We start from the raw sequence: 12,012 nt of genomic DNA, 5'->3' as shown, positions 1-12,012 counted from the left end.
GAATAGAATAGAATAGAATAGAATAGAATAGAATAGAATAGAATAGAATAGAATAGAATAGAATAGAATAGAATAGAATAGCCTTCTGAGAACATGGAGTCAGATGCATCATTCCTGCCTTCACCAGGGCACCCTGCAAACACAATAGTTCCTCAAGGAGCCAGAGGTGCTCAGCACCGTGGTTACAGCTCAGTTGTCTTTGCACCCCACAGGGCCCTTCCAGACCATGCCCACACCTTTGCCTCAGGGAACCAAAGCAGGCTATGGGTGATACACCCCCAGATCTCCCTAGAGATGGGATCAGGACACACACACAAGAGTCTCAAAGCCCAAAACTGGTCCTGGCACCTCAGTCTAGACACAGAGCCCCTATTATTCCCAAAATCAGGTAGATCCATGGTGACAGGATCTGATTTCCAACAAAACAGATATCTTGGTTGCACTGAATGGTTAAACCTTGCCCATCTGAGTGCAGCCAGGCTGACAGCATGGGGACAGGCTGCCTCCAGCTCACACCAGTGACTCGGAGCTGCTCCCAGTCACATGGTGACAAGAACCATGCACAGAGGCAGTGTTAGTCCATGTAATTCAATTCCTGGGGCTGGAGCTGGCACACTAAGGAGAGCAGAAAGGACAGGGGTATTGCCAGCAGCCAGCATGTCACCTACTGCTGGTGGCACAGCCTGGAGATGTTCAATGGCAGAATTCAACTGGCTTGTGTAACTTGTCCTAAAGATGATCAGAAGAGAAAATGTGAGAAAGGAAGCATGTTTCTAAATCTGAATATTGAGATTTATCTGCTCTTCAATTGCTCTTAATTTAATGCAGAAATCTTTGGTTCCAGATCCTAGGATAAATCAGGGAATTCCTGGAAAAGGCAATCACATCCACCCAAAATCAGTATACCAATGTATGAGGCTACACACAGGCTCTGTGCTCTGATTCCTCCCCTGCTAAGGCTGAGCATCTGCTCCCACTTGGCAAAGGGAGATGTGTTTCTCAGCACCCTGGCATTTCTGATGCCAACACATGGGCTGAGCAGAAGCTCTGGGTGAGCTCCCTCTCAGCACAGACACAGCTTCATGCAGGAGCTGCTGGCAGACCTGCAGCATCAGCCTGACCAGGAAGGTGCTGGGAAGGGAGGCCCTGGGAGCCTTGTTTTATACAGCAGTGCAAACACACAGAGCTATGAAATCCAGATGCTTTCCTGAGCTGAAATGGTGACTTCTGGAGAAAAAATGAGCTCAGGACAGAGCTCTTGCCCCCACAAGATCAGGGATAACACCACTGCATGAAGCGCTGTGCTTGCTGTGGAAAAGGGGAGGAGGGAGAAAACCAGCTGCACAAATTTGCCTAAATATAACAGCAGAGCTCACACTGCATCCTCTGAGCACCACTGAGACTCCACTGAGCAAAGGAACCAGTGGCAATGCCAGGAGAGGAGACAGCAGCTCGAAGGGAGACAGACAGCACCCCAAAAGCTGTTTTACAGACTGTTAACACTTGCACTGGTGGTCTCTGTGCAGCCCCCACAGTGCCTGCCCATCACACAGACGGCACAGCAGCAGTCCAGAGCTGCTCCAGTCCAGCTCCAGCAGAGGATCCATGAGAGCCAGGAGCTCCTGCTTGGCTGCAGGCCATCCCCTGCCTCTGATCACACTGGGGAGGGCAGCCAGGTGTATGCTCCACTCTGGGCAGTTCAGGGCAGCATCAAGGGACATCAAGCTCCTGCCCCAGAGCTGTGGGAAAGTCCCAGCACAGCCAGCTTTAAGCTATTCAAAGCAAGCAGCCCCATCACTGCAGTTAAAAGGCAACAAAAATTTATCATCTTTCAGGGGCTGGCAGCTCTCTCAGGGTACCAAAAGCTCTGCTGTCTTTCCCATTCTTAATGCAGGAACCACAGCAGGAAGAGAGAGATATTTTGCTCTCCAGGTCCTCTCTGACCTGTAAATCTGCCGCAGGAGCCTGAAATAAATGAACTAATGACAGCTTCTACTGCAACAGTCCACCCACCTCTGCTGAAATTGGACAAGTAGTAATTTCCTGCAGCAGGATAGAAGTCTGCAGGCCAAGGGAGGATGATGGGTTTTCCACAGAAAGTGGGAAAATGCTGATCCCTGACCTCAGCAGCAGCAGCTTCACAACACGACCACTTCAGAAGGATTTAAGCCCAGCAAAAAACAAGTAGCAGGGCTTAAAATATTTTCCCTGTCATGTTGCACTCTTCTCACAGATTTTAACAAGAATGCAGTCAGGAGAAGAGAGGTGAACTGAACACTCCCAGCCTGAGCACATGGGAAATATGGACCAGGAAAGCACACAATCAGCAAGATCAGGTTAGATTGAAACACAAAATAAAACCCTGTGCTGAGTTTCAGCCAACAATTTATGCCAGGCAGAGCCACCCCTCCACAAGCTTGAGGCAACCTGCCTGTATTTGCCAGGCTTCTTCACCTTAAAAAGCCAAGGGAGGGTCTCCAGCCCCTTCTCTCCAGCAGATCTCAGACAAGGTCTGCACTATGATTGACCCACCCCTCAGGACACCCTGCAGGACCTGACAACGTGGTTGATTTTATGGCACAGATCAACAACCTCTGGCAGAGGCTCAGCAGCACCATGGTCAAACCCCACAGCTGAGGATGGCTCCCCTGCCCCAGCCCTCAGAACACCCAGCCCAGGTGAGCAAGGGGGAAGAGGACCCTACCACTTCCTGCAGGTGTCCAGCAGGATGATGTTCAGGGCTGTCTGCTGCTGCTGCATCTTCTGCAGGATCCTCTGCACGCTGATGCAGTTCTCAGGGGCGTAGGGCTGTGGAGCATCCACAGGGACCATGTAGTTCCTCCCCAGATGTTCATAGCCATGCCCAGCATAGTAGAAGATAGCTGGGAACGGGGAGAGGAGAGGGTGAATCAGGATGCCAACCTGCAGGTCTGCAACCAGCTCCCCACGGCCACGTCCCACCCTCTGTCCTGGAAGGAGACTGGTGCAGGGCAGACCTAGACCAGAATGGAACTGGAGCTACCTTGACCCCACAATTCCAACTTTTTCCCAATTCATTCCCTTCATTAGTGCTGGAAGCAGCCCCAAGAGGCTCTCCTGTGCTTGTGGATTCCTGCACCATTTGCCTCCTGAGGACCTTGGATTTACACACTTCCAAACCCTCTGTGCTGCAAAACCCAGGCTCAGCACCTGCCAGGCTGAATTTCACCCCTGTACCATGTTTTGGTCAGTCCTCAGCTCTCTGAAGGAATAAGGCAACAGAAAAGGATTTTACCAGGATGGAAAACACATTAACAGCCATTTAAATGAGAAGCTCCCCAGTTTCTTAATTTTAGAGAAGAGACTAACAATTGATTAGGTGATGAGAAACATTCTCCATTTCAAAGGCCTGCCTGTATTCACACACCCATAAACTGGTGAAAAATTGGACACGGAGAGAGATGAGTTCTTCAGATACCCAGAACATGAGGACTGTGTGCTTCAACCACCTCAAACCAAGCAGCAATCCTGTGAGGCAGGGGAGGAGTCACTCATGCAGATGCTGGTGGGAAGCCTAAAACCCAACAAGAATTTTGGGTTTTACTCTTCGGCACAATGAAATTTAGTAATGGTTTCTGCCTTCCCAAGAGATGGGCTATCCAGGTGGGAAGCCAGCACTGGGAACTTGGCATGGCCTAAGCTGGGGCTCCTCTCCAGCCCTGTGTTCAGTGCAGGGCTGGCAGGGCATCCCCAGGCTGGAGCTTCTCACAAGGGGCAGTGGCTGGCCACCCCTCCCCAGGACCAATGCCACTGCCTGGGGCATGCTGCTTGGTGAAACCTGGGGAATTGAAATGGGTTGAAAAGAGCTCTGCAAGGTGACACAGGGAGTTGTGTCACTACAACTGGGGGACAGCGAAGAGTGAGAGGTCAGAAATGGGAAAAAGCAGCTAAGAGGCAACAGCAGGAGAAATTCTTCACTCAGATTCACTGCCAAAGCCCACACCCCAGTGAGTAACCTCTCCTCTATTTTCCTTCCATGTCTCCTGCCCCTGCACTTGGCAGGACACTCACTTTGGTGTGATTCTGCAAGGGTGCAGTGACAGGGGCAGGAGCTGAAGGGCTGAAAGCATGACCTCATTGTGTGCAGAATGGAAAACATGATCTCAGAGTCAAAAAGACCTTGAGTCACCTTTGGTTTCTATTCTCAGGGGACAATGGAAAGTTTCTCAAATGGCCATTTTCACAGATGCCCATGCGATTTGGGTTCCTCTTCTGGTGGATCACCAGCCAGAGGCAGCAGGCTCTGATTTGCAGAAGTGTTAAACTTTTGTAACTTGCTAATCAAAGCCACAAAACCCTCCCCTGAGACTAGAAAATAGTATAAAACAGGAAGCCTTCTAGAAAAATTAGATGCAGCTTGGGCCCCTTGAGCCATTGAGCACTGGTGGCTTTCATCCTTCTGCCTGTACATGCAAGGGAAGTGATGACATCTGTCACCAGGCAGCACCACTGAGGCTTGGAAAAAATGAAATGTTACAGGAAAGCCCACAAAGAATGATTCACTCCTTACATCTTCTAACTTTTGAGGTCTTGTTGAGGACCTGAATGTACCACCAAGTGCTCCTTATGCTATATAAACCACAAAGACTTGTGTTCAAATCAAGAAAGGTGAGTTTCACATCACCTGAGCAACTTCTCCAACCTCTCCTGGGCTGAATCTCTCCTCCTGAACAGGAAAGTCAACAATTTGCCCAGAGAAGGAAAGGGATGTTTTATTCTGAGTTCTTTCCACATTGTATGAGTCAGAACTGCTCGTCACAGAAAAGCTTCTGAGTACCAAATCAAAAAGGGGAAGCTCCAAGCACTGCTTATAATGCAGGAAACGTCAGCACGAGGCTGAATAAAGGCGATTTTCTGCTCGCGTTGCATTTCCAACATAATTTTTTTTATTTGGGACTTTTTAGGATGCTCAAAATAACATCCACGGGGATTCCTCACTTGCCTGAGGGTGGAATAATTAGATCACTTAGAGGATGTAGTTTCAGAACCTTTCAAAAATCCTATGCAGCTTTTTTAACATGAGATCTGGAGGAAAAGCAGCCCCATAATCCACCAGCTCCATACAATGATTGGACAAACCTTTGGATCATGGGATCACTAGGGTTGGAAAAGACCTCCAAGATCATCAAGTCCAACCTTGGACTGAACATCACCATGCCAACTAAACCATATCATGCAGTGCCACATCCACTTGGTTTTTGATCCTTCAGGATCCAGGCCTGGGAGCTGTGCTGGGATGTTCTGGAGGTGTGGAAGAAGTCTCACAAAAGCCTACAGCTCCTGGAGGGACAGTCACAGAGAGCAAAAAGCCCAACTGCTCTTGTCAGCATAGACCACACAACAATTGGGCAATGAGCACCAGCCCACGGGGGTTCATGCTCAGCAGCCAGCCCTCTCCTCCCTCTGTCTGTGCTCTCCTGACTCAGCTCTGCTGGTTGCTACACAGGAGGTGGCACCTCCAGGTTCCTGAAGCAAGAACACTGGGATGCCACAGGAGCGTGTCCAACACGCACATGGTTGTACAGGATTGTCACAGGCACCTCTGGGGTCTTTAGCAGGCTGCCTGAGCTGCTCCTGGAGCTGCTGTCCCACCACAGCTGGGGCACTCAGTAGGCAGCCTGAGCAATGTCCCACCACTCAGTTAGGATTCCAGAGAATGTGGCAAGAATCCTGATCCCAATCACTGCTGGATCCAGCCCACACTGGGGTTCACTGCCTTCAAAGAACAGCACACCACTCAGCCTGGAGAGCTGAAACCTCTCCTAAGCAGGTCTTAAGAAAACCTCAGCCTAAGCAGGCATTGCCTCACAAACACTCAACTCAGCTGTTGATGTTTTTCCTGACAGAACAGAAAATCAATTTTGCCAGGAAGGATCAGAGGCCACGAATGCAGAGAAGCTCTGAAAGTTTAAATAAAACATGACAATATGAAAGGTTTGCTGTTTCCAAGCCTTTTTTTCTCTCCAGTGCTTAGGAAGGGCCATGGATAAAATGCCTTTTGGTCCTCACGTGCCATGGATAGAGGGTAAGAATGGCAGCTGGGATGACTCTGGCCTGGGAGAGGTGAAGCCTGGAATACAAGGAGATTTCAGAGAGCAACAAGAAAAGGAAGCTGCCAGTGAAGTCATGGCAATATGCTGTCACAGGTGAAGTGCTCAGATGGAGCACCACATCTGCATGTGGCCCATCCCACCAGCTCAGCTCCCCAGATGAGTCAGTGCTTCCCAGAACAAGGTGGCTGTGCAGCATTTACCTCGTGGCCAGCTCTCCATCCACTGCACAACCCCCAAACCTCGTGCTGAATGCCAGCCTGGAATCAGCCCATGCTGCCTTTCACTGCCTGGGTGCCGCTCAGCTGGCATGTAACCCTCACACTGAGGTTTGGAAACTAAAAAACAACCACCTGCCAGGTGTTTTCAGGGTATCTGTCATGCTGTGAGAATCTCAGGGACCCCAAAGATGCTACTTTCACCACCAAATCTGAACACCTGCTTTAAGATCCACAAGATCTGCTGGCTGGGTTTGTGGTTGAGGAACACTTCCTTACTGAGCACAATGCACAATTAAGCACAAAGCCCAACCTCAAAGCCACCTGCAGCTGGAAATGCTCTTCTGCAAAAGGGTTGTCAGGAGCCCAAATTAGACCTTCAGGAAAGAGAAACAAGGAAATCATGACCAGATGCAGCAGTCAGGGCCCAGAAGGAGCTCCCCTCCTCACACATGAGTAGGGAGAGGGGCAATCAGTCAGTGTCCTCAATTCTTTTATTCAAGAAAAAATCAAAACCCCCTTTCCCATTCACTATTGGAAGCACTGGCTCCCCAAAAACTCAGTGTGAGGCCATGCTGTTGGGATTGGAAGTAAGCCACATGTTGGAGAAACATCTGCCAAAACTAAACTAGACTCAATCCAAGGGCTCCTGCCAAACCTGGTCTCCTTTGAGACAGCAACATTCAATTCCTTCTCTTTTAATTCAATAGCTGTTCAGAAAATTCCCTCATCCCTCCTGAGCACAGGCAGGGGGCTGAGCTGTGGCCTTACCATAGACTCCCTTCCCCAGGAGCTGCAGGAACTCAGAGACTGCTGTCGCCATCTCAGCCTTGTTCAGATCCAGCAGGGACACAACCTGGAAGCCCAGATGCTCCAGAAGATGCCTCAGCTCAAACACATCCCTCACAGGAGCCATGAGGTTGGGGTGATGCTGGTAACGGTTGTTGCCCACTAGAAGTGCTATTTTGCCTGTAGCTGAAACAAACACCAAGAGAAAAAGCTGGAAACGCTCAGCAGGAGGCAAGATCTCACCTCCTCCTCTTGGAATGAGGATATGGACAACCTAAGCAAAGGTAGACTCGAGGCTGCTGCAAGCCTGGAGCACTCTCCAGAAAGCCCTTGGATTTCTGAACACTTTGACAAAATCCACAATCATTTTGACAGAAAGGCTTGGAAAGTTTTCAGTTGACAACCAAAATCCCAGGAATGCAGAGGTTCTGCTCTACCTGCCCTACCACGACCACAGGGAGGGGGATTCACTGAGCCAGGCTGAGGGGTCCTTTCCCTCACAGGGCTGAAGGAGAGAAACCCATGGCTCCTGCTTCGATTTTATCTCCACCTCCCACTGTAAGAAATGGGATTTATGTTGCTCAGTGGTGGTGGGAGGGAGGGACTTTGCCCTGCTCTGAGGAGGTATTTCAAGTAGGGATAAATTGTCATTTGAACAACATTCTTTAAAATCATTTGGCAGGTACAGAGCTTAAGACTCAGTTACTCGTTAGGAGTAATCTTACTCCATTTGCTGAAAAAGATCAGGGTTTGGCAGGGGTTGGGATTCATTTTATGCTGTACAGCTGTAATCCAAAAGTGCAGAGCCTGTGGCAATGTGGTCATAAAGGCTTGAAGCACTCTCTGCAGAAAAAGCACTCCCATTCCTTGTCCTCCCATCCACCCTGGAGCCTGGCTTTTAATTAAGGGAATAATTGCTCAGGAAGAAGAGATGACAGTACTCACCAAAAAACTTCCCAGAGCCACACGGACCTGGGAAAGAAAAAGAGAAATGATAAACCTGGGTTCAGTAAGCCTGGGCCCAGCACCCAGTGCCAGGTCTGAATTCTGCTCCAACAGCCCTGACCATGCACAGCTGGAACAAACACACACAGGATCTGCACAAGCAACACTCCTCAGGCAACTCTTCACAGCCTGACTGCTAACCTTAAAGACACTGCTCTGATACCAGGAGGATTTATGAAATCCAGCCTGATTTATGACATCCTGAGCAGCTGGGAAGCAAAGCCTGGAGAGGTGGCAGACCAGCAAAAGGAGGGTCAACATGGAGAAGCTCATACCTGATGTGACTCACCTGCTACCTCACTGCAGCCAAAGCAAAGGAAACAAAATGACTCAAGGTCAATACAAGCTCCAAAACTAGAGTTTCTCCCCATAAATGTCCAGTGCAGAGGAAGTTGCCCTGTTTGCTTTTGACTGTAACAATATTCCCAGAGTTTTTCATCTCCCTGCTCTGCCTTTCCCTGTTGTTTTAGCAGTTCTAGCTCAGAAAAGCCACTCACTTTGGTCCACAAGCCATCCTGCCTGAGCACTTCCAGTCTTTTAAAATCATTATTACCTTAACAGCTCCAGCTTTTCCCATTTCAATCAGAAATAAATTTAAAAATCCAGCCCAGAAGAAAATTCTAGAACCCTACATGCTTTAAAAGAAGAAATTAAGGATAAATTGCATAAATCTCATGGGTCTTGAAGACCTCTGGCTTCTGAATCAGTGCTGCTGATGCACAAGAGATGCATGAAAAGCTGCAGAACAAAACCACTCATTCTTTTCCACCTCCTACAGAGGCACTTGTTGCATGTGAAAGCTCCCCAGCAGTAATACATGGAACCCAACCCAATCTGGTGTCCTTTTCTCACTGTCTGTGCCCCCAGGATGTGTTTTGCCAGCTGTGAGGAGGCAGGCAGAGTGCTCTCTGCCTACACAAGATCAATCTGCACTATGGAGAAATTTTCAAGCCAGCATAAAAGGCAGGATAAGAAGTTTATGGCATAGAAAAATCTCTAGGTGGAGTAAAGAGCCAGCAAAGTCAGCCCGAGCTATTCCTGATCACATAAGGTAAAGGCACAGGGACAAAGCAGCCAGAGGTGGAGCATGCCCGAGGCTCTGGGAACACATCCTCTCCCTGGGATCCATCACTCACACAGCATCAGCCCTGAGCTGGCTGCCCAAGAGGCCTGAAGCTTCCCAAATAAACACCATCCTCTCCAGCTCTGCATCCGAGCACATCCCCTCGTGTCAGCGAGACTGGAAATGAGTATGGCCACAGGAACCTGCTGAGATTGGGCCTGGAACTGTGCAAGCAGCACCTTGGCATGGTGTCTTGGCAGTTGTGAGAGCACTGAGCCTGCCCTAACACAGCAGGTGCCTGACCCACGACAGGGCCCAGCAGCATCCCATGTGCCAGACAGTGCATCACTGCATTCAGGGGCTTCTCCAGCCACTGCTCCCTTTGCCCCCTCAGTGTCAAGGAATCCTGTTTATCATGGTCCTCATTCACCAGTTGAGCACCTCCAGAGAGCACCACATTCCTCTGTCCCCTGTAATTCCCTCTCACAGCAGGTGACGTGCAGCAGAGGGACTGGGCTGGCTCTGCTCACCGATGTGAACGTCCACAGCGTTGCTCCAATGCTCTCCGTGACTGTTGGAGGCACAGCACAGGTATGTGCCAGAGTCACTGACCCTGGTGTGGGTGATCTAGGCAGACCAAAAGTTAAATCACATTATTCATGGTGAAAGTTTGAAGCTTCATGCCAGGATGTGCCAAAGGCACTCGTGTTCATAGAATAAAAGGTATTTTTCCTGCTGTTTGCAGAGACTTTACCTCACAAAGAATCAGGACAGGGACAAGAACCAGAGCAGTATCAGCTGGTGAGGACTTTGGTCCTCCAGCCACCACTGAGTCAGGGTGGCCATAGTTTTGTCTATTCAAGCCCTGAACACCTCTAAGCACATTGCTGCCTTTCTGGCTCCAGCACCATCCACCTCTGCAAACAACCTCTTCTTAGTGCCCAGACTGAACTTTCCCATCAGAATTGCGATCTAAGGCCACCATGTAATACCATCTAAGACCATCTGTAATACCAATGACCACTACTGAGAAGAGACTGGATGTCTTGTCCTTGTGCCACACTTTCACATGATGCACTGGGAGGAAATTTCCTTTCCTGATTCAAGAACACAGCACTGATTTACATTTAGTCAGACACACAAAATAAAGCCAGCCCCTCTGCTGCCTCCCTGACTCTCTTCTGCCAGGACCAACCACATTTCCTTCTAGGTCTCCAGCAGGGAGACAGCATTCCCATATCTCCATCAATCCACACACAGAGAGTAGCTGTTCTCATGAATCTGCATAAAAGGGTACAAGAGATGTGCTGAGAGCCCTTGACACATCTATGGATTGGTTACCTCTTAGAAGAATATCCACAACTTTGAAAGAAATGTATAAAACATATTCCCCCTTCACACAGAGTCATCCAGCCAGCTGCCAAAGCAGCAGGGTGATACGTGGAGGGCTTTCCCACCACCCTGCAATCAGCTTCTCCCATTACCCACCTCAGCACCCAAGGCTCTGTACTACCCCCACAAAACCTTACCTGGAGCTTTTTTCTCTTCTGCTGCTCCAGCAGGTTCCCATTGCGGTACCACTGGTAGCTGGGGGCTGGGACCCCCATGGCAGCACACTGCAGCTGCAGGGGCTGCCCCACCTCCACCCGCTGCTCCTGGGGGTTCAGGACAATCACTGGCTCTCCTTGCCACAGCCGAGGGGGCAGACCTGCAAGGCAGCAAGACACAATTGGTCCTCCCTCCACAGGGACAGCAAACAACGCCATCTTCGACCATCACTACCGCACCTTTCTCCCTGGGGAGCAGGGAACCCTTGGGAGCAATGCCTGTGACAGTAATGCCACACCAAAGCCCTGCCTCTGGCTTCCCAAACCTGATCCTCGCCCTTTCCTGACAAAGATGAAGTCAACATTCTAAGGAAAACCACACCCCATTTTTGGTCAACTTTGAAGTAGCCAGATGGGTTCTCCCAGTCCCAATACCCAGAATAACTCTGGGAAACCCATGAGGTGCAGGTGCATGTGGACAGGGCTTGGAGCAACCTGGTCTGGTGAAAGGTGTCTCTGACCATGGCAAGAGGTGGAACAAGATGAGCTTGAAGGTCCCTTCCAACCCAAACCATTCTGTGAATCCATAATACATCAAGAAGGTAAAAGACAGGCTTGTACCTCTGGCAACACACTGATGGACCTCTACCTTCACCCAGTCGGAGAAGACAGCATTTCTGTGCAGGTCATTGACTCTGCAGGTATAGAGCTGGGTCTGCTCTGCAATGATGGGCAAGTCTTGGTTGGTTGCTCCAGGAATCAGGCGGCAGTCAGACTAAAGGGAAAACACAGGCAGTGGGCAGCAATTCCCTCCTCACTGCTGGCAGCAAAAGGCACCAGGAAGCCCCTTGTAAGAGCAACAAAAGTGGAAACCCCTGGCTTCCTCCCCTCCTCCAGCTCCCCCACTGTGTGCAGGGACCCAGCTGGTGCCATACCCAGGACCACCCCATCCTTACCTGGTACTGACAGAACCACTGGTACTGCAGCGAGGAACGGCCCCGAGCTCGGCACCGCAGCGTGAACGAATATCCCACCGGGACAGAGACAGAGACCGGCTGCTCCGTTATGGTAATGGCTGTGGAGAAACAGCAGCTGCAAGTGGGAACAACACTGCAGGCACAGCCCAGCATCTCACTGTCACCCAGAGGCCAGCCATGGTGGGCTTCAAGGGGGACACCCATCCCAGCAGGCGGGGAAGACTGGAGAGAATGGAGAGAAGGATGGATGGATGGATGGATGGATGGATGGATGGATGGATGGATGGATGGATGGATGGATGGATGGATGGATGGATGGATGGA

General features: G+C 50.1%; 1 protein-coding gene across 1 annotated transcript in view; it reads right to left on the bottom strand.

Annotated features, from left to right (window-relative positions):
• LOC102036893 (mucosa-associated lymphoid tissue lymphoma translocation protein 1 homolog) overlaps positions 1-12,012 on the bottom strand; it is a 24,687-nt gene that overhangs the window by 11,673 nt on the left and 1,002 nt on the right. The window contains exons 2-8 of the mRNA XM_005425914.2: positions 11,668-11,786; positions 11,333-11,486; positions 10,694-10,872; positions 9,695-9,791; positions 8,042-8,068; positions 7,079-7,282; positions 2,705-2,882 (exon numbers count right to left, since the gene is read on the bottom strand). Coding sequence (XP_005425971.1) covers positions 2,705-2,882; positions 7,079-7,282; positions 8,042-8,068; positions 9,695-9,791; positions 10,694-10,872; positions 11,333-11,486; positions 11,668-11,786 — 958 coding nt within the window. The remainder of the gene's footprint in view (positions 1-2,704; positions 2,883-7,078; positions 7,283-8,041; positions 8,069-9,694; positions 9,792-10,693; positions 10,873-11,332; positions 11,487-11,667; positions 11,787-12,012) is intronic.

Source organism: Geospiza fortis, unplaced genomic scaffold (genome assembly GCF_000277835.1).
Source record: "Geospiza fortis unplaced genomic scaffold, GeoFor_1.0 scaffold317, whole genome shotgun sequence".
Lineage (NCBI taxonomy): Eukaryota > Metazoa > Chordata > Aves > Passeriformes > Thraupidae > Geospiza > Geospiza fortis.
This window is presented reverse-complemented; position numbering and strand designations above follow the sequence as displayed.